Source organism: Alosa pseudoharengus, unplaced genomic scaffold (assembly GCF_046254945.1).
Source record: "Alosa pseudoharengus isolate Yale_2024_CS ecotype anadromous, Long Island Sound unplaced genomic scaffold, YU_APseudo_1.1 YU_APseudo_1.1_scf_21, whole genome shotgun sequence".
NCBI classification, from domain to species: domain Eukaryota; kingdom Metazoa; phylum Chordata; class Actinopteri; order Clupeiformes; family Clupeidae; genus Alosa; species Alosa pseudoharengus.
In genome coordinates, this window is record NW_027468674.1 from 32,272,812 (window position 1) to 32,292,047 (window position 19,236).

General features: G+C 45.4%; 1 protein-coding gene across 19 annotated transcripts in view; it reads left to right on the forward strand.

The window, feature by feature from the left end:
- Window positions 1-19,236, forward strand: part of ebf3a (EBF transcription factor 3a) — a 95,526-nt gene that overhangs the window by 42,623 nt on the left and 33,667 nt on the right. For 10 of the 19 annotated variants that reach the window (XM_076298649.1, XM_076298662.1, XM_076298668.1 and 7 more), the window contains exons 7-8: window positions 12,724-12,805; window positions 16,736-16,880. In XM_076298649.1, coding sequence (XP_076154764.1) covers window positions 12,724-12,805; window positions 16,736-16,880 — 227 coding nt within the window. The remainder of the gene's footprint in view (window positions 1-12,723; window positions 12,806-16,735; window positions 16,881-19,236) is intronic. The other 9 variants (XM_076298654.1, XM_076298657.1, XM_076298665.1 and 6 more) reach the window with 1 other exon arrangement.

The window sequence follows — 19,236 nt, forward strand, 5'->3', positions numbered from 1 at the left end:
TTTTTTATACATGATGCATGGTAGGTTGAGTAAGCTCATTGCAGACTTGCAAGGCAAACTCCACTCAGAGAGTATCGAGGAAGAAACATTGTTTCTCTGCCGAATTACACAAGCGTTCATGTATTCAGCCCGCAGATGTCTGAGCACTATATTATAATATTCATTTTTTTCTCAGCATGCGTGTTTTCCTGGGGAAAAAAACACCCCTCAAAAATCCTTTTGGAGTCAGAAATGCATGAAAGAGGACTAGCATTGTGTTTACTTGACAGAAAATGACTAGTAGCAGGTGAAAAATATGTGTCTGTACTTGTTCAGTTTTAAGACCCAGCAAATTTACACCCTATTTCAATTTTTCTCACTGAGTGCATAAGTGCAAATAGCTTATTGGGTGGCAGATTAATGCGGGGAGCTGAGCAGAGGACATAAATCCACAGGCGCAGACTTGTACCATCATGTAAGCATAATGATTATCAAACTGAATCAGGGCTCTGGGTAGCAGCTTAACACAGAGAAAATTTGCCTGATGTGTGGAGCCTGGGTCATAATACACCCGTGCACTGTGACTAAATTTTATAGTTCATGAAGCACATTAGCATGGAGCTATGTCCTTAGCCTCTCATTCCCGAAAAAAAAGGCGATTTAAAATTTCAGTGCCCATTTCTGATGAAGATAAATATGACATGCATCATAATTTCCCTGAAGTAAATATCACAAATAATAAAATAGCAGAGAGCAGGCATGTTGAAGGATGGCGCTAATGCTTTCCATTTGTATGGTAAGCGCTGAACCTTGTGGCCTATCAGGTAACAAATTGAATGTTTAATCTTCCACCATGCAGATTGGGGATGGCAATGTAAGCGGGCCTTGTCTCAGTACAAATTGAGAGTCCTCCTGCGACTACTGGAGTATCTGATATTTTGTCTTGTGGGGCCAATGTAGAATGCTTTGTCAGGTAGCTCTCTCAACGTGCCGTGAGACAGCAGGGGGAGAGAAAAAGAAAAAAAAAAGATAGCAATTTAGCAACTAGAAGGCAAACACCCTGAGATAACTGGCAAGGCCGGGGTCCACTAAATACCCCGCAAATATTTAGATGGGTCTTTTCAATGAAATGTTCCAATTGCCAGGGAAGTTGGTTGGAGAGCACACGACTCCCCGAGGTGTCACAGAGGGTGTGCATCCTCTGCCGCCTCCATACCCCACTATTTTATTGCCTAATGGAGATGCTTATTTATCAAACTCAGGGATTTTTTTGTCAGCATTTCAGAGACCTAATATCAAGGTCCTGTATACACTCCTGGTTAATATAGAGGCCGATCATATCTGTATTTCCCTGAGGTCGTTAAAAGTGGGAGCAGCCATATCTGTTCTCCTCTTCAATAGTTTCCTAAACTAGTAGTTCCTCTAAGGAGGATGCTGCATACATAGGCTCCATCAGGGACAGGTTTGGAAGCTTCCCATATAATGTTTAAGCAAGATAACCTGACCTCACCAATATTTTTTAGATAAACACTTTACAATGATTTGCATTGAAAATAGTTTGACTTTAGTTTTGTTAGTTAACATGTATTTTCACTCTCCATGAGAAATATAGACAGTATAAGTTATTTTCCTTTTTCTATGTTGTAATGCTGGCTATAAGATATGCCGTAGGTGAGCAACATCTTGTTCCCCTTTCCCTGCTGTCATCTCAAATCTCCATCTGATGTTAAGACTTGGAATCGTATGTCAAATGAGGGCATGTTAATTTTGCCAAAGGTTCTGTTGTATATTAATTTAAGTCGCAGAGAGGGAGATGGGGAATGAGATGGAGAAGGAGAGAGAGAGTGAGAGAGGGAGTGCAAGAGAGATAGAGAGAGGATGACACCACAAGCATTTTGATTAAGGATTTTATACATGAAGAAATTTTCATTATCTTAGCTCCTTGGCGATTTCCCCCGGATTGGTTGGGATCCTGACCTGCAGCTGTGTCTCTGCGTGTCAGGATAAATGGCGGTGTATGAAAGCACGACCTGCGCTGGATCCCCAGTTACATGAGCAATTAATGGGGTCCTTTACTCCTGGGAGAGCTAGGCCTCTTCATAGCTGCAATAAAGCATTGTACATAAGTAACAAGATTTGGTCCTGCTCCCGTGCCGGATGCCCCCCTGGTAGTTCTGAGAGAAGGGGCTTCCTACATGATTAGAGCTGGAGATTGGTTTCAAACAAATCATGAATTGACACGATAATATGTGCAAATAGATTTCCCAAATCAGAAAAGAATTAAATGTTTAAATCATGTGAGACCTTTTAACCTTTTCCAGCACAGGGGGCGTGTACAGAAAAGGACAACATAATCCTGTGGTACACATTCTATTCAGGAGAGAGGGCAGTTTGGGAAAAAAAAGAGTTCATTCATGTTATGTTGCATTAAGTTACCATTTTCTAATGTCCTGGAAGGAACAAGCCCTCTAGTGGCAGCTTGGGGAACTCCCTGGGAGTGTTTGGGTTTTTAGGACACTTTGTTCACATCAGTTGTCATCCCGTGCCACTGACGGAGCCGAAAGATGTTTTAATAAAGCTCCTGATCATCGCCCAATAACCTGCAGTCTGCCCGTCTCAACAAAGACACAGGCCCTTAAGCAGCCACATCCTCCACCAGGAAGCTGACACGTTTATGCATGTGTGTGTGTGTGTGTGTGTGGGTGTGTGTGTGTGTGTGTGTGTGTGTGTGTGTGTGTGTGTGTGGGTGTGTGTGGAGCTACACAGGGCCCCACTGTCTGTCTATTTATGCCTCAAACCCTCCACAACAAAACTGAGTTGACAACTTGCTGTTCTCTTGGAGGAAGAGGCATTTTTCCCTTATGTGCTTGTGTTTGTGTGTGTGTGTGTGTGTGTGTGTGTGTGTGTGTGTGTGTGTGTGTGTGTGTGTGTGTGTGTGTGTGTGTGTGTGTCTACATGCATGTCAAAACTGTATGCGTACTTATTATTCACAGATAACCCTCTGAAAAGCTATGTCCCTGCAAGACAAGGCACACTATTGGTGTCAGTTGTCTTCATAACAACAATCACTTTGCTTGGCTCTTTTGGAAAGCACTTCTCCTTTTACATTTCTCTCACTGTCACTTTCTCCGTCGCTACTTCAGGCAATCTAGCCGAGCATACTGTAAACTCCAGCTTCCCATGGCAGGGCTTTTCCTCTCTCTCTTCTCCCCCCCTCTCCCTCTCATCCCCCACTCTTTCCAGCTTTTGAGTGTTCTGTCATTTCAGGGTTTTTTTTCTTTGAGTCCGCTGTGACTATACATGAATTTAGGCTACAAAAACGCGAACAAAAACGGCATCTATTTCCTCCTTAATGAAATGATCAATGTTGTTAATACCCTTCTTGTTTTCCTCTGTCTTTTCGGCGATAAACAATGGTGGTGGGGGGGTAGCGTGTAGATAAAAGCCTTTTTCCTGATGCATTTTCCCACCAAAGTGGAAATCCTCCCGCACAGAGAGGCACTTGTGTCGTGATGATGTCATAGACCTGACCTGCTTCTTTCTCACAAAAGCTAAGGTATCACTAGCTGGGCAAACACAATACCTATTCAACAAGGTTACCCTCCTTATGCAGTCGCTGGAACAATGTTATTTTTTGTTTCAGTATTATAAAGCTGGAGTTTTGCAGGAAACCGAACAGACAAAACCTTTATCAGGGACTCTGCTTTAGGCGTCCAGTCACCATAATCCCGTTCCATTAGCGTTTCAATGTGTTTTCTCTTTCCTCTCCTTTCTCCTGGTATATTCACCGGGGTCAAAAGGAAAATGTATTCTATTTTAGTCATGATTGCTTTTAAAGAAAGAAAGTGGAAACATGAGAACGTTACTTACACAAATCATTTTACAGGTCAGAAAAAAAAAAAAGTCTCTGACTGGCCTCCCTGAAATGAAGTCAATAGAAAACGAATCATACCCGTGATAATAGAGATTTATCAGTGCACATTTCCAATTAAATTTACAAATAACAAACAAGCACGGTGCCCATGATTAGGTGCACTGCACACTCCATACGCACAGCCATGGACAAGCATCACAAGTGTGCCTGACAAACCCGTGACAATGTTAACCTGTAATATATTTGCTTATTAGAATTCTCTGGGTTTTAGTCAACAATATAAAGGAGGGTAAGGCCCCTGGTCCTACCATGTAGAAGCACACTGTCTATCTGTGTGTGTGTACATGTGTCTGTATCTGAGTGTGTGTGTGTGTTTGTATGTGTGTGTGCGAGCCTCCGTGTGTATGATTCATTCCAGAGCAGTTTTAGTCCTCATAAAATATTCATTTTGGTTGTGCAGGGCCCTGTAATTGCCATCTCTCACCCTGAATAATTTATACTCCGCACAGACTGACAAAGCTTTGCCATACGGCCCTAGATGAATCAGAAACAAGGATCTCTGCTGCCAGCAGCATTATGGTTTCTCAAAATATGGCATTCACGTCATCTGCGGACACTGTGTCTCCTAATCCTACCTTTCTTAATTTGTCATTTTTATATTTTCTCTCAGTCTTAAAAAAACACACACACACACAGACTAACATGCTCATGTCCAGCCCACCCTCACACCCCCGTCATTTCCTTAGGTTCTTGTGGGTGCCCTCTTAACCGGGAGTGAGTGACCCTTCTTGGCTGCATTAGACTGCAGTGTGTGCTTGAAAGCGCTAATGCTCTCTCACCCTCACTTGCTTTCTCATGCTTGATAACTGCCCTACACTCATGCTCCCTTTAGGGCCATATATTATACATTAGGAATAAAATGATGCAAATAGTCCAGGACCTGCTCGCAAGCAGCAGTCAGCAATGGTGTTTTCACCCTCCTGTGCCCCCCACTCTTTTTCAAACAAAAATAAAAAATAAAAACACAACAAGCCATCACTTGAAGGAGGCGGGCTATCTTTGACTAAACAGGGAAATGTTTGACTGAGGCCTTATTAAATCTCTCCTCCCTTTGTGTACACAACTGTTTGATTTTTATTAATTTATTTCCACTGTGGTAGCATTCTTATTTTTTTAGTAGTTTCCCCCCACTAAAAACAGTGAGGTGGTCTGAGCCGTAGCCCTGCCGTGCGTCTCGTCCGAGGAGGGGGGCAGGGGAGCAGGGGGCCATGTGCAGGCCTGACCCCTGCTCGGGGAGGAGGTGACGTAACGAGGCCGGGGTTGTGTTGTGCTGTGTTGACACGCCGCAGTAATGAAGTTAAGGCCCGGCACACATGTGCCCCGCTCATTAGGCGGCATTACCTGCGTTAAAACTAATAATTGCCACTCGGAGCTGGGCTCCCATTAATCATTTATCATGTTTTAATTCGTTTTTAATCAGGATCCCAGAGACCAGAGAGAGCCCTGCATCAGGCAAGCTTTGCATTAGTGTATGCATCTGTGTGTGTGTGTGTGTGTGTGTGTGTGTGTGTGTGTGTGTGTGTGTGTGTGTGTGTTTTCTCATCTTCATCTTTCTGTGTGTTGCAAAGCTCTGGCCTGATTTGAAATGTGTTTCTTTTTTCTCTCCTCTCCCTCTCTCTCTCTCTCTCTCTCTCTCTCTATCTCCCTCACTCTGTCTCCCTCTTTCTCTCTCCTCTTCCTGTTTTTAATTAATAATTAAAATCTGCAAAGATGACAGTTCCTAATTAAAGCAGTCTTGAAAGAATCTGGGAACGTATTAATTTTAGATGGAGGGGAAAGGATAGAAAAACACAAAAGAAAAAGAAAAGGAAGAAGAAAGGGAGCAAGAGTGAGAGAGTGGGGAGAGAGTGAGAGAGAGAGATAGAGAGAGCGTGAAGAATGGGACGCTAGTATCTCTGGCCCAGACGGAGCTTTTAAGAGCAGCACCAGTGGCCATGCGTGGCCAGCGACTCAAAGGCCCATCAGGACAGCGCTGCGCTCCCCATTCCCCCCTCGGACACGGAAACATGAGCCGCACACTGGGCCCCACATCAAAGGCGCAGGGCTGGGGGGGCGCGGCGCCCAGGGTACAATGGGAGAGGCGAGGGCTCCTTTTAAAACAATGCCGCTTCCACCGAGCGCCGGCGCTAAAGCGGCTCACACACCACGGAGGCACAGGGGAGCGGTGGGGCGGGGGGGGGGATGGGGGGGGGGGGGGTGCGAGGGAGAGAGATAAGACCCCCAACAGACACCTGCAACAAGTCTGCAAGGGACCTCTGGCTGTGACACCTATGATGCCGGAGACTTACTCGCTGATCAGAGCAGGCAAACAGAGCAGCTGGAGGGATGAAGAGAGAGAGAGAGAGAGAGGGAGAGAGAGAGGGATGGAAGGAGGGAGAGAGGGAGGGAGGGAGCATGACTGAGAGCGACAATAAGGTACACTGGGAGAGTGAGTGAGAGAGAGAGAGGGAGAGAGGGAGAGAGGGAGAGAGGGAGAGAGATTTAATGAGCACCTAGCCAAAGACAAAATGCAGACTGATTGACAGGGCCGGTGATCTGCTGGGGAAATAATGTCAGCAGCATGTTACACATTAGGAAGAAAGAGTGTGGAGAGGTAGAGGGAGCAGAGGGGAGCGAGGGTGAAGTGGAGGAGAGGAGAGTGGAGGAGAGGAGAGTGGAGGAGGGTGAGCGGGGGGTGCGCGGGGGGACAGTAGGCCCATAGAATGCTAACCCAGCAGCAGTAAATTACAGCCTTGTTCAAGTGCATGTGGACACAGCCTGGGGAGAGTGAGTGCAAGGCTCTCCCCACCAGCGCCCGCCTCTGCTCCACCTCATCTTAGCATGGAGAGCATGTCCACCACGCACAGAATCACGCTCTGTCAATCACGGCCACGTGGCGTCCAGGGCAACGTGCGGAAATGGAGGTCATCTCATTTTCAAATGGGAGTCATGATTTATTTGTAGATTAAATTAAACAGTGGTCAAACATGCATGGAGGCTATAGATTTAGCTCCAGCTGCAGTTGGATCTCCATAGCACTTAGCTTCATATCAACAGTGTGTGATGTTGGAGATCAGAGCACCTGTAAGCACCCTCTTGACAGCAAGTTCAGCTGGAAGAAAAGGAGGCAGGAAATTGTCAGATAAGGGTCCTCGGCGAAATGGAAGGCTGTGGAGGGAGCTTTGCTGGAAGAAATAGTTAATTTTCAGGAGAAAAAAAACTAATAATGTAGGATGGTGAGGTGTTTGTCTGGAGATAAAGGAATGATAGGATCTGGGCAAGTCGGTCCCCTGGTGATCATAGAACAAATATTGTTAATGTTGTGGGGTTACTATGAGCGAGCAGTGCTAAAATGACTCCAGCATGCGCGAGCAGAGGGACTGTGCTGCTGTTGCTGCCATGTTGGAACATCCGCCCAGCAGGCAGGGGCCACTGATGGCTGCACTCCGGAGTCAGGCCATGAATATTCCATGCAACCCTGCGACATCTCCTGCCATACGTGTGGGTCAGCGAGAACAGGCCCAAACACCCGCTCTTAAAGCACGGCCAGGGCTGTCACCACCAGCACACACGCCTTTTTTGTGTATTGTGGAGGGCAGTGGAGTGAGTGAGTGAGTGAGGGGGGGAGAGAGAGAGAGAGAGAGAGAGAAAGAGAGAGAAAGCAGAAAAAAAGGAAAAACCAGAACACTTACAATGGGCCATCTGGTTCCTGCCGTAAAACGCACCACCCTTCTCCCCACCGCCTCCTCCATGATGTCATGTGTCCATCTAAGGGGATCTATAACATTAAAAAAAACGCACACAAAAAAAAGAGAAGAATTTAATAAGACTGGTGCTAAAGCAATTTGTCATGCCACATTTGAAGAATAAATCACCCTAATGGCAGGCTGCGTTCTCCTGTCTTTTACACCGTCCTTTACTGGGCCTTAAGTGCGCCAACCTGGCCGCTCGGCCAATGAGGACCGCTGCGCAGCAGGAGGAGAGGAGCTGACATTAAGACCCCAGCATTTTGGAAATCCAATATGTATTGACCTGTGTACTATCTGCGTGTAGAGATCTGATGTCAGCAGAATGTAGTCTTGTATGGGAAGCGCTCATTACAGGGGCTTTCTGAGGGGAGCACATTGTCTCGCAGGCTGAAGGGGGCCCGATCGGCTAGGATTGCTGGGTAATCAATACTGGCCGCGACTGATGGCCTGCCTTGCCGAGGCGCACAGCTGCGACCACTGCTTTCAGCACCTTGCCAGCAATTAGCGCAGACCGCTGTGAAGCCTCGGCGCTGACCACTCCACCACCAATCACCGCCAGTCACCGCCAGGCCTCCTCTTTCTTTTCTTTTTTTTGGCCTTGACATGGAGATCTCACCCATCTGCCATTGTATTTCTTTACAGTCTCTTAACCATTCATCTTAGGGGGCGGGTGGACGGGTGGGGGGAACGGGAGAGAGGGGGGAAAATCTGTTTCGTTTTTTTTTCTCTCTCTATCTCTCTCTCTCTCTCTCTCTCTTTCTCTCTCTCTGTCTCTCTTTCTTTTTCATTATTGTGTCTCTTGTGTTTGCGTGGAATTGAACGGTCTGAAATACTAAGCGGGCTCTGGCAAAACAAAACACAGCGGCTCGTGGTGAACCATTAACACTCATCGAGGAAAAATTAGTGCCGCTCATGGTGGGAGCTCTGATGTCTCTCCTGGGTGGGAGCTGCGCATGCTCCATGCTAAAGTCACCCAAAAGACTCCTGGCAATATCACTGGGATGAGAGAGACACGCAGCTCAGCACATGTAATGCTAACACGCATGGCCTGGCTTCCCAACATGGCTCCTTATTATTCCTGTTCTTCCTCATGTGAGTCCCACTGCCTCTGATCTGAGATCTGCATTAGAATAATAGAGACATAGCCCAGGGTAGCAAGCACAGGCTTCACGGCCTCTCCTGCACCCACATTAAGTCACACTGGTGAGGGAGAGATGAGGAACAGGGGAGAGAAAGAGAGAGAGAAAGAGAGAGAGAGAAACAGAAGTAGAGATGGGAGCCAGGCTCACTAGTGAGGACTAAACCCAACCACCAATTACGCCGGTAGCAAACAGGAGGATCCCCTCTCCTCCTCTATTTGTTTTTAAATGTCTTCTTGTTTGATGAATGGAGTAGGGATTACAGATATGGACAAGAAAGGGCAATCTTTCTTTTTTTTCACACATATATTTCATTTGAGTCTCTCCTTGAATCTTGGCAGAGAAATGATCTTGCAATCGTATGAGTTAAGATAAGACGAGGGGGCATTACGGTGCTGGCATGACTAAAAGTCTCCCCTTATTTCCTCCCCCACCCCCCTCAATTATAGGCTCCGTGAAGCCCTGGCTGCTTAAAACGTCAAGGCCCTGTGCATTTCTAAAGAGACAATATACGTTTTTCTCTCTTTGACCAGAGGGGGAGAAATCATTATTGCGTGATTAGTGACAGTGGTTAGGTGGTAAAGGAGCACTGGCAAGCGTAGAGCAAAAGGACAAGTTGTATTAATTACCCTGGCCCTGGCCAGCAAGACCATTTTATCAGTGATTTGTCGACGGGTAAGTTGCAGTCAAGAGATAAAAGTACGCGAGCGCCCGCGGAACTGGGTGATGGGGACGTGGGAGGCTAGGGGTTGGGGGGGTGGGGACGAGGGGCTTGCAGCAGAAAATTAAACACGTCTGCAGCGGTTTTTTTCTCTGACAAACCAAATTCGCTTCTTGTGTAATTGATAACTGCCTCGTCCAATTATTTTGCACATTACAATACACAGAGGTCCCTTTCGCTGGGTTTTGCGGTGCTGTAATTAGCTATGCTAATATCCCCTTTATTGGCCCTAATATTGCTCAACACCTTTCGCCATACTGGAAGTCACCAGAGTCCTGTGGCCTGTCAGAATTGCTGATTATTGAGAAGGATAGCTTTAATCAAACATAATTGCAGTTAATTTTCTCCCTTGCTCTCCATTGCCAACATCTAATGCTGTGAACTCCTTGATATTCCATTAAATTACAATTTAACAGCCGCCTTTGTTTCTGATCGTCCTGAACAACACCACAAAGTTCTATAGCCATTAAAAAAAGAGAGAGAAGTGTTTGGTCGTAATTGCTTCCATGCTCACAAAGGACCAATTTACACAATACCCATGTAGAATTTAAACTGCTCCTAATGCAGGGTATATTGCGATGGCACTTAGGACTACAATTGAAATTATTTTCATCAGATAGCGGCAGGCTTTGGCTAATCAACTTCATAAAAGTAAATATAAATGAGCTAAACATGGGGTGATTGAACAGACTTTTAATGAGCAGGTCAGTCTTTATGCAGCTTGAAGGGGGTGGGGGTGGGGGTGGGGGACGAGGCCCTTTCAGGAGTCAGCCAGAGTTTGTTTTCAGTAGGGCTGGAAAAAGAAATGTTTACTTCAAAGCGACTGTTTCCGATCGTGTTTGTTTGTTTGTTTGCCTATTGCGGCGTGTTTTTTCTTCTTTGGTCTCTTATAGAGATGGTATTCTTTGCCTCAGGGCTGCAATCATTCTCCTCTCAATAAGCTTCACTGTTAATTGTCATCATAATTGAGACTCTCTCATGAAAATTTATCTCTAGCTACAAACACTGAGAGACACCAACAAAGCAATTGTTTCTATTCAACATATTCTTGTCCTGGGGTCTTACAGTACTTGTAATATGACAGTGTCACGGCTTTATTATAGTACGTTTTTCAATAGTCTCTGCGCCTGTGTGGTGTGTGTGTGTGTGTGTGTGCGCACATGTGTATGTGATTGAGTGTGTGTGTGTTCGTGTGTCAGAGAGGCCGTTTGTTAGGAGGAACTCGGGTGTCTGGGAGAGAGTGAGGAGAGTAAATAAGGCCATATTTCAGGGTTGATTTACTCCAATACCTGCTGTGAAAGATTATGAGTCTGTGGGGAAATAAAGCGGGGTCAGAGAATTAGTGCCCATAATGGTCATTTTGATAATGGGCGGAAGGATGCCACTGGAAATACACTGTACACAATTAAATGTAATGTACTAATGACAGCGTCAGGGTTCTTTATCGCCAACCTCGCCTCATCTGACCACAGGCCAATCTGCATTCCAAAGCCATGAAAATAAAACGGACTTAGTATCGATACTGGATGACAAAGATTTTTCTGAAACACACTATAAAGACCTTCTCTCTCTCTCTCTCTCTCTCTCTCTTTCTCTCTCTCTTTTCTTTCTCTCTCTCACTTTCCCCCCCTCTCTCTCTCTTTCCCTCTCTCTCTCTCCTTTTCTCTCACTCTCTCTTGTCTCTCCCTCTGTCTTGTGCAGTCTGGAGGGAGGCAGTTGGAGAATGTGTATAAATGACTGGAGGAACAGGAGAGGTGTTCAGGGTTACAGATGCCATTTCACATTTTGATTTATTGTGCTGGCCGCTGTCCCTTTGGAGACCTGAAGTGCGCTGCTCCAAAAAAAAAAGAGAGAGAAAGAGAGAGAGAGAGAGAAAGAGTCTTCTTTCTGCATAGAACCCCAGTGTTTGCCAAGCGGAATGCATTTGTTAACTCAACAAAAATATAATCAGCCATGCATGACATCAAAACGTGGGATGCAATCTCTGCATTTCTGCCAGGAAAAAAAAAAGAAACGGGAAAAAATACATCTAACCTCAGGGATCAGAATGGGCTGATGAAGTTAAATAAATATTTGTGTATTGCATGTGACTTCCATATTTCCGAGCACTGAGGAAGCCCATGCACAAACACAACATGAATTCTGGTGGAATGTTCACCAGCCTCTGAGACGGTGAAGAATTGGCAGCGGACATTTTGCGCTAGCAAGCAGCGTTGTTAGAAATTACACTTGAAAGACGCTAAGCCCTCCCGGCTCAGCTCCCTCACTCCAGCCTAAGCCCCCCCTCATCTCCCTGCATCTCCCAGGAAATGGCAGGGGTACATTTTAAAAAAAGGGGGATGTAATGAGGCTTTACGAAGAAGAGGAGAAGAAGAAGAAGAGATAGAGAGAAAAGAAGTGAGGGAAAGAGAGAGAGGAAGAGGCACCCATATGCACTACCCCCTCATACCCAGGGGTCCCTCACATGGGAAAGTTGTCAGCTTAAGAGCAGAGGGTGCCTGTAGCATGGGGTGCCTTCTCCCCTTCCCCTTCTCCGACATGACATTTGTTCAGAAGATTAGCCAGGTTGTAATTTGCGCCATAATTGCCCTGCGCGGATGTCCCAGAAGTGGGGCAAACCTAATTGCCTGACAGGACTATAACTTTGTGGCATGCTCTCACCTTGTTAGGTCCTTCTCTTGATGCTCCTCAAATGAGCCCTGGCCGCAGGTGTGCCTAATTTGCCTCACTATTGAGCACGTTAAGCTTTAATTGCAGAGTGGTTGTTTGGGAGGAATAGGTGGGCGGAATATCAAGTGACTTCCTGTATGTTGATGGCAGATGGGTGGTAAAAGAGTGGTGTGATCCCCCAAGCTTCCGCCTTGGAGGGAGCCAGGCACCTTGCAACAGACCTGTCCATTGGGAAGGGAAACAGCTTTTGTAACGGGAAAAGAAAAGAGAAGAGAGAATAAAATTCTCTATGATTATATCTTGTTTTGCTTGGCTAGGGTTTTATCATCATCCAAGAGGTCTACAGTTGGTTCCTGGGTAGCCTAGGTACTTTTTCAATTGAAGATTTGGATCCCCCCTCTCTCCCCTCCTCGCTATACTAAAAGTGTTTTTGTTGTGTGTTTTACAGTGTCATTGATTTTTGCCAAGTGAGCTTTTTGCCTTTGTGAAGGTTTATTTTGAGATGGATTGATTGTCTAACGTGGAATCTTTCCCTCTTGTGCTCTCTTTCAGATTCTTTTTGAAATTCTTCCTCAAGTGCAATCAGAACTGCTTGAAGAATGCAGGAAACCCGCGAGACATGCGCAGATTCCAGGTACTTCACACTCACACAGGACCACATTTACTTCTCTTCATTGCTTTCTGTTTTTCCTTCTTCAGTTGCCACACACACACACACACACACACATGCACTCACTGGCTTGTTGTATCCCAAATGGTTGCTTATTCTAAAGTAAAAACAGACCAGGCTGGCCCTCTCCCACCTCTCCTCAGGTTGTGGCGAGCCTTATTGCTTTGCAGATGTATTTAATCAGGGTGGGAGGGCCAGAGTGGTCAGAGTTGGAACCGTAGTGGGCCGCTCTCCTGGGAGACAACAATGCAGCTGGGCTCAGGACTTTTTCATATTCAGCAAACTCTCCCAAGGCATTTCTGGATGCGTCTGTGTCCAACGAGAGAAGTGCACACCAGTTAAAACAGTACACTGTCAATCACAACCGAAAAATGCACTTTTGGAATCAATCAGTTAGAAAGTATCATCAATGTAAAATATAAAGCACATTGCACAAGAACCAAAATGGCTGCCCATTTTTATCCTATAATTTCCACGTCTTTAGCACTCAACAGAGCGTGTGGCACAAGTGTTGTATTGACAACCGTTGCCTTGGTCAGTATTTGTACCAAACCAGTCATCCAGTACACTTTAGAAAGAGGTGTGTGCGTGTGTGTATATATATATATTTGAGGGTTATATAGATCTATCTGGGAGCAGAGCTCCTTGAAAATAACGCAGTGTGGCTTTCATTTTTCATACTTTGGAGCTGCAAGTGGCATTGGAGATATTGATCCATGCGCTGAGAGCAGAAGGTCAAGCCAGGAGTGAGTGGAAGTGTCCTCTTTGTCTCCGCGGTGACTAAAAGAAGCATCCGTCACCACTGATCTGGCGGTCGACAATGGAGCCACCAGTCATGGGGAGGACTTCTCCTGGGTCTCTCACTCACGGTCTAATCTCCCCTCCTCCCCCAAGGTTTAACTGGACTTAACGGCGTGTCAGGCCCCTCAGCAGTATTTTCAGGAGCTTGCGCTACCTCAGCACCTTGAGGTGTGTGTGTGTGTGTGAGAAGAGAGAGAGGAGAGCAGAGTCATACTGATACTGTTCAGACCTCAGAGTACACACACACACACACGCACACACACACCCACACACACACACACACACACACACACCCACACACACTTACACTCGTTTTCTATCTGAGGCACTCTCAGCAGATGGCTGCTTAGCTAACTGGTCAAAGAGGCCTTCTATTTTTACCCTTTGAAGGTCTTCCTAAATAAAACACTAGTCTGTAGAATAACAACAAAACACGTATTTCCCCCATCCTCTATATAATATGTTTTCATTTAAAATCGTTTGGCATCCGACTGTGTGAGAAAAAGCCAACTTGATGGAGGAGAGTGTTGTATTTGTTTTAAACTATTAAAAACCCATTTACAAATAAAAAAAAATATATGGCACAAAGTTACTGCTATTGCACGGCAGTATAGCCATAAATCAAATTAAAAAAAATAAAAAGGGTGTTTTTGTAAAAATAAATAATAAAAAATTAAAGGGTAAAACATTAAAAAGTGGAGCTTTGAAACCGTTGACGTTAAAGAGACCACTCTTTTGGCTTTCATCCCTGTCTCCTCACCGCTGAACTAAATGCCATTTCCAGAGTAAATTTCACAGATGCTCCATCCACGGTGTTCTGCTGGCAAGGTCGTGCTTTTTGCATGCCTCCCTTCCCCACTTACTACCACAAAGCAGCTGGAGGCCGGAGCGGGCCCTATCCATCATCCTCTCCACGGCCCGACTCTGAACCTGGACACAAGAATGGAGCCCTTTCACTTCTGCGCAGGGAGAGAGAGGGGGGAAAAAAGAGGCGAATTCCATTGACATACCGAGGTCAATCACCATCCCAATGAACCTGAGCAGGGGGCTTTACTTTTTTCCTTCAACCTCTCTCTCTCTCTCTCTCTCTCTCTCCTTTTCCTTCTCTCTCTCTCTCTATCTCTCTTTCTCTCTTTCTCTCTCTATCTTTCTTTCTCTCTCTTCCCTGCACCCCCTCATGGAAAACACATTCCCCATTCAAGCGCCAATCCCTCCTATTCACATGCAAAAAAACCTCATTACCAGACATTAAATGCAACTGTATAATTGGGATTGTTTACTAAACAGACACAAGAAGGGGGCCCTCGCTAATTCATTTGAGGGGTCTCGGACCACCCTCTCCAAAATCCCCTCCAATCTCCTTTTTCCCCTGCATTTCAAACCCTCGGCCAGCCCAGTCTGCTCCTAATGAGATAAAACAACTAATCAATATATCAATAGATCAATGTGAATAGTGACTATTAGGGTAAAAAGGAGCCGCAGGCGGCGTTTGAGAGACTGCTAATGGCAGATAGAGCACATGACTGACTCTCCTCCATGTGTTCACTTAAGTGGCAGATTAAACTGTAATTGTACCGGGTTTGAAAAGGACTCTGTAATACAAAATGGAGGCTCGGGGATGAGTGGCAGGTATCGGTTTCCCCCCACTTAAGCGACGCTCTCATCCTTTATCGGTGCAAGCACACTTGTAACTGCCAGTGTCTTTCATTTAAAGGAGAAAAAAAGGAGAGCACTCTTATCCCAGTAAAGGTTAATTATATTCCTTGAAGAAGAAATTGAATGTGCTTTATTTAGACTTGATTCAAGGAGATTTCCTCTTTGACTTACTGACAGACGGGCGGCTCCTTCCAATGAGTGCTCTCTCCACGACTACATCCCCCCCAAAAATAGAAAACAATGTGAAAATGATAACCATTTAGCAATGAAAATTAAACTTTGTAACCTCTCTGATAAAGGCTAATGCATTTTCAGAGAGCTTGGATGAAGAGATAAGCATTCTCAAATAAGATCCGCTATGACCTCCACAAAAGCGCTATAATAATAACTTGTCCAACATCATGGGGGAAAGGATTGATCCTAATTTGTGAATTTCTTAATTTGTTGATCCTGAAGGCACTCTTCTGGTTCAGAGAGGGAGGGGGGCATTGTGGGGGGGCATGTTTTAAATGGCAGCCCACCACTTTGTCTCCTGTAGCCTGCAATAGGCCATTAACAGCCCGAGCTCAGAGCCAGCACACAGGGGGAAGTTTTAACGACTCCCATTCTGTTTTGCTACTCAAGGTGTGAAAACAGACTCTTTTTCTGATTGGTGTGATATAATTTATTGTCTTAATAACGCGAAACCCACGGGGAGATGTACCATGAAACCGAGGAAGGGATTTAAAAAAAAAAAGAGCATTTTTTTCCCTACCCTTTTCTTCCTCCCTCACCATTTGCAAATAAACCAAAAGGCTGGAGTTCATGCCCCAAACGATGGGAGATATGAAATGTGTTTTAATTTATTGTTTTGAAGGTGTTGAGTCTCGGTGCGGAATACGAAAGCAAAGCTCAGGGTAATGATGTGGGGAGCGGACAACAGTGACCGGCAGAAGTCAAACAAACAGAAGAATAAAAAGATCCGCATTGCGAGAAGATGGCAGCAGCCAGGGCATCGTCCACCAAAGCCCTCCACCCAACATCTTTCAGGGTTCCACCATTAACTGTGCTGCATACTGAGTCAGGCTGGGGGTTGTTGTGTGTGTGTGTGTGTGTGTGTGTGTGTGTGTGTGTGTGTGTGTGTGTGCGCGTGTGTGTGTGTGTGAGAGAGAGAGTGGGTGGGTGGATGGATGGTGGGGTTTCAGGCTTTGTTCTGTTTGGCCTCACACACAAGCCTGGGTCCAACAAAGGCACAAATGAAGAGAAGCAGTGTGTGTGTGTGTGTGTGTGTGTGTGTGAAGAAGCTCTCTCAAAGCTGCTGTATGATCAAATGGGGCCTTTGCTGTTGGGCCTGAGTGGCTTGTGGTGCGGGCAGCACCGATTGGCCCGCATGGCCGGGCACTGCCACAGCTTCAGCCATAATGACGCTTGGTCCTCTCTCTCTCACTCTCGTTGCAGGTTGTTGTATCGACAACCGTTAATGTGGACGGCCATGTCCTGGCTGTCTCCGACAACATGTTTGTACACAACAACTCCAAACACGGCAGAAGGGCTCGCCGTCTTGACCCTTCAGAAGGTACGGCTCCTCCTTATCTGGAAAATGGTAGGCACATTTTACATGGCTTTAATTTGCATCGCTTCCTCCCGCCCTCTTGCTTTCCACTCCTTTTTCCCCCTATCTTTTGTTCTCCTCTTTCCCCTCTGCCACTCTTCATCACCTCATCAAGTTCACACCGTTTCATTCATCCTATATATCTACCTGCCTGCTAGGTTTAGACCTTCAGTGCATTTCAGAACTAGTGTAGTCCATAGAGGATGCTACTCCCATTCTCACTAGTGTAATCTCTGATTTCCGCATTCATGGTAATCATTCATGTCAACCTCCTCCAATCTATTTTGCTATTTGCTTCCTTCATGCCTCACACACTTGATTTATTATTTATTACTATTATTATTATTATTATTATTATTATTATTATTATTATTATTATTATTATTATTATTATTATTATTATTATATGATGCAAGCAAAATTGTATGTTGTCTGTTGACCTCTACCCCCAGTGGGCCCCCCTTGTGTTTGTGTATGTTCGTCTAAGTGTGTGTGTGTGTGTGTGCATTGTGTCTCACGGCTTGATGGAGAAAAAAAGGGGGTCGCGTGTGCAAATGGTTTGATGTGGGGGTCAGCCGTGTGTTTGTGGAGAGTGCAGCTGCTCCACCCGGAGAACAGGCAGCCCAGCCCAGCACAGCTCACCCCTGTGACTGACTGATTGCCTGCTCGGCAAAAATGAGAATTAAGGGGCCGGAGAAAAGCTTGGCAAATTCACATGCAAAATGGACTGATTTCAACCCTCTAACCTTTCCTGATGGACTGCTCTCCCTCTTGTAGTTGGGGAGAGCAGAATGAGCCAAGACACATTAGTTATCTTAGGTCAGCTCAAATGGGCAAGTCATGTAGTCCAACTATTTGAAGGGATAACATTTATATTTTTGTTTTATTAATCACTCGGTAATTATCATATCAGTAAACTGAGAATCATGTTGAACAGAGAAACCCAGAGACAAACTCTGCAGGGCAAGCAAACTTGTTTGTTCTGTTCTGTTTTGTTTTTTAAAAAACACGGTTGTTGTTTTTTATTCCTTATTAATGACAAAATGGTAGAATGAAAATATAATAATTGACGGTTGGCCCTGAGCGGTGGAGTCGTTATGCCCCATGACGTATTGTTTGTCTCTTCTCCTGCGCCTGCTAGATGGAAGGTGTGTTTTGCTTAGCAACCGACTTTAATTAGGAGAGCAATTAAAGAGGTTGAGGCCTCTCCCCCCGTCTCTGAGGCTCCCCCGGGACCCAGGGCTGGCGTCTGCACGAGCCTCAGCCCACCCCACCCCACCACCGCTGGGGCAATCCGTCTTCAAAGCCCAATTTGCGGACCCCCCCCCCCCCTCCCTTTTTATTGTAAATCCATCTTTTTTTTCTGTTGTACGATCATCTTATATCTCCCTGTTTATTTGATTTGAACACAGAGTGAACATGTGTTCATATGGACGAGAATAACAGATAAGACAGCAAAGCACATACATATATATATATATACACACACACACACACACACACACACACGACTGCTAAAGAAATCAAGAAGTAGCCCCCCCCCCCCTCCCAGTCATTCTTCATAAGAGACATGGTGGTAAAATAAGACAAGATTTATATTTTAAAAAAAATCAATTTCCAACAAAGCTATTAAGGCCAACGGAGATTATTTGACAAGTCTTTTAAATTTGTGGGAGTTTGAAAGTGCTCACCTCCTCCCCACACACCCACACGTGCACCTTGTGTCTGATCCTCGCAGCACTTGGCTGCCTGCTGTTTAATCCGTCCCAAACGTCAAATTCAGACTCCACAGATATTACTGCCGCCCTTTCAATACAAGCCTTTAAATGCATCCAGGGTGTACTTTAAAGAACAATCAGTTCCCCGCTCGTGATTGTCATTTAACATATGTCTAAAAAGCATACGACTCATTTTTAAGTACTCTATTAAACTCTAAAAGCTGTTGGAGAATTACATTTCTGTGAATCGCTGTCTTTGTTCACAGAAAGAGAGAGAGACAGAGAGAGCGAGAGAGAGAAAGAGAGAGAGAGAGTTGGGAGCAGTTGAAAGCTCTAAAACTAAATCGAAAAACATCTTTCACTGCTCGGCGTTGTCTGTGTGGGATGTAGTGGAGCTACAGGATGTACAGTCATAAAACGTAATCCCATCCATGTCTCCACGCCGCTCTAGACTCATGCTAGACAGACAGTGTGCTTTAGATTAGCAACACATTCTTTCAGGCGATAAGTGCCCGGCGAAAAGTACAGATACGGTCCTGAGAGCTGCTCTCTCCTCTCCTAAACCTCTTATCTAATCATCTAATGCCGGCTAATGTTCACGGACAGCAAATTTACTCCAGCTTGTGATC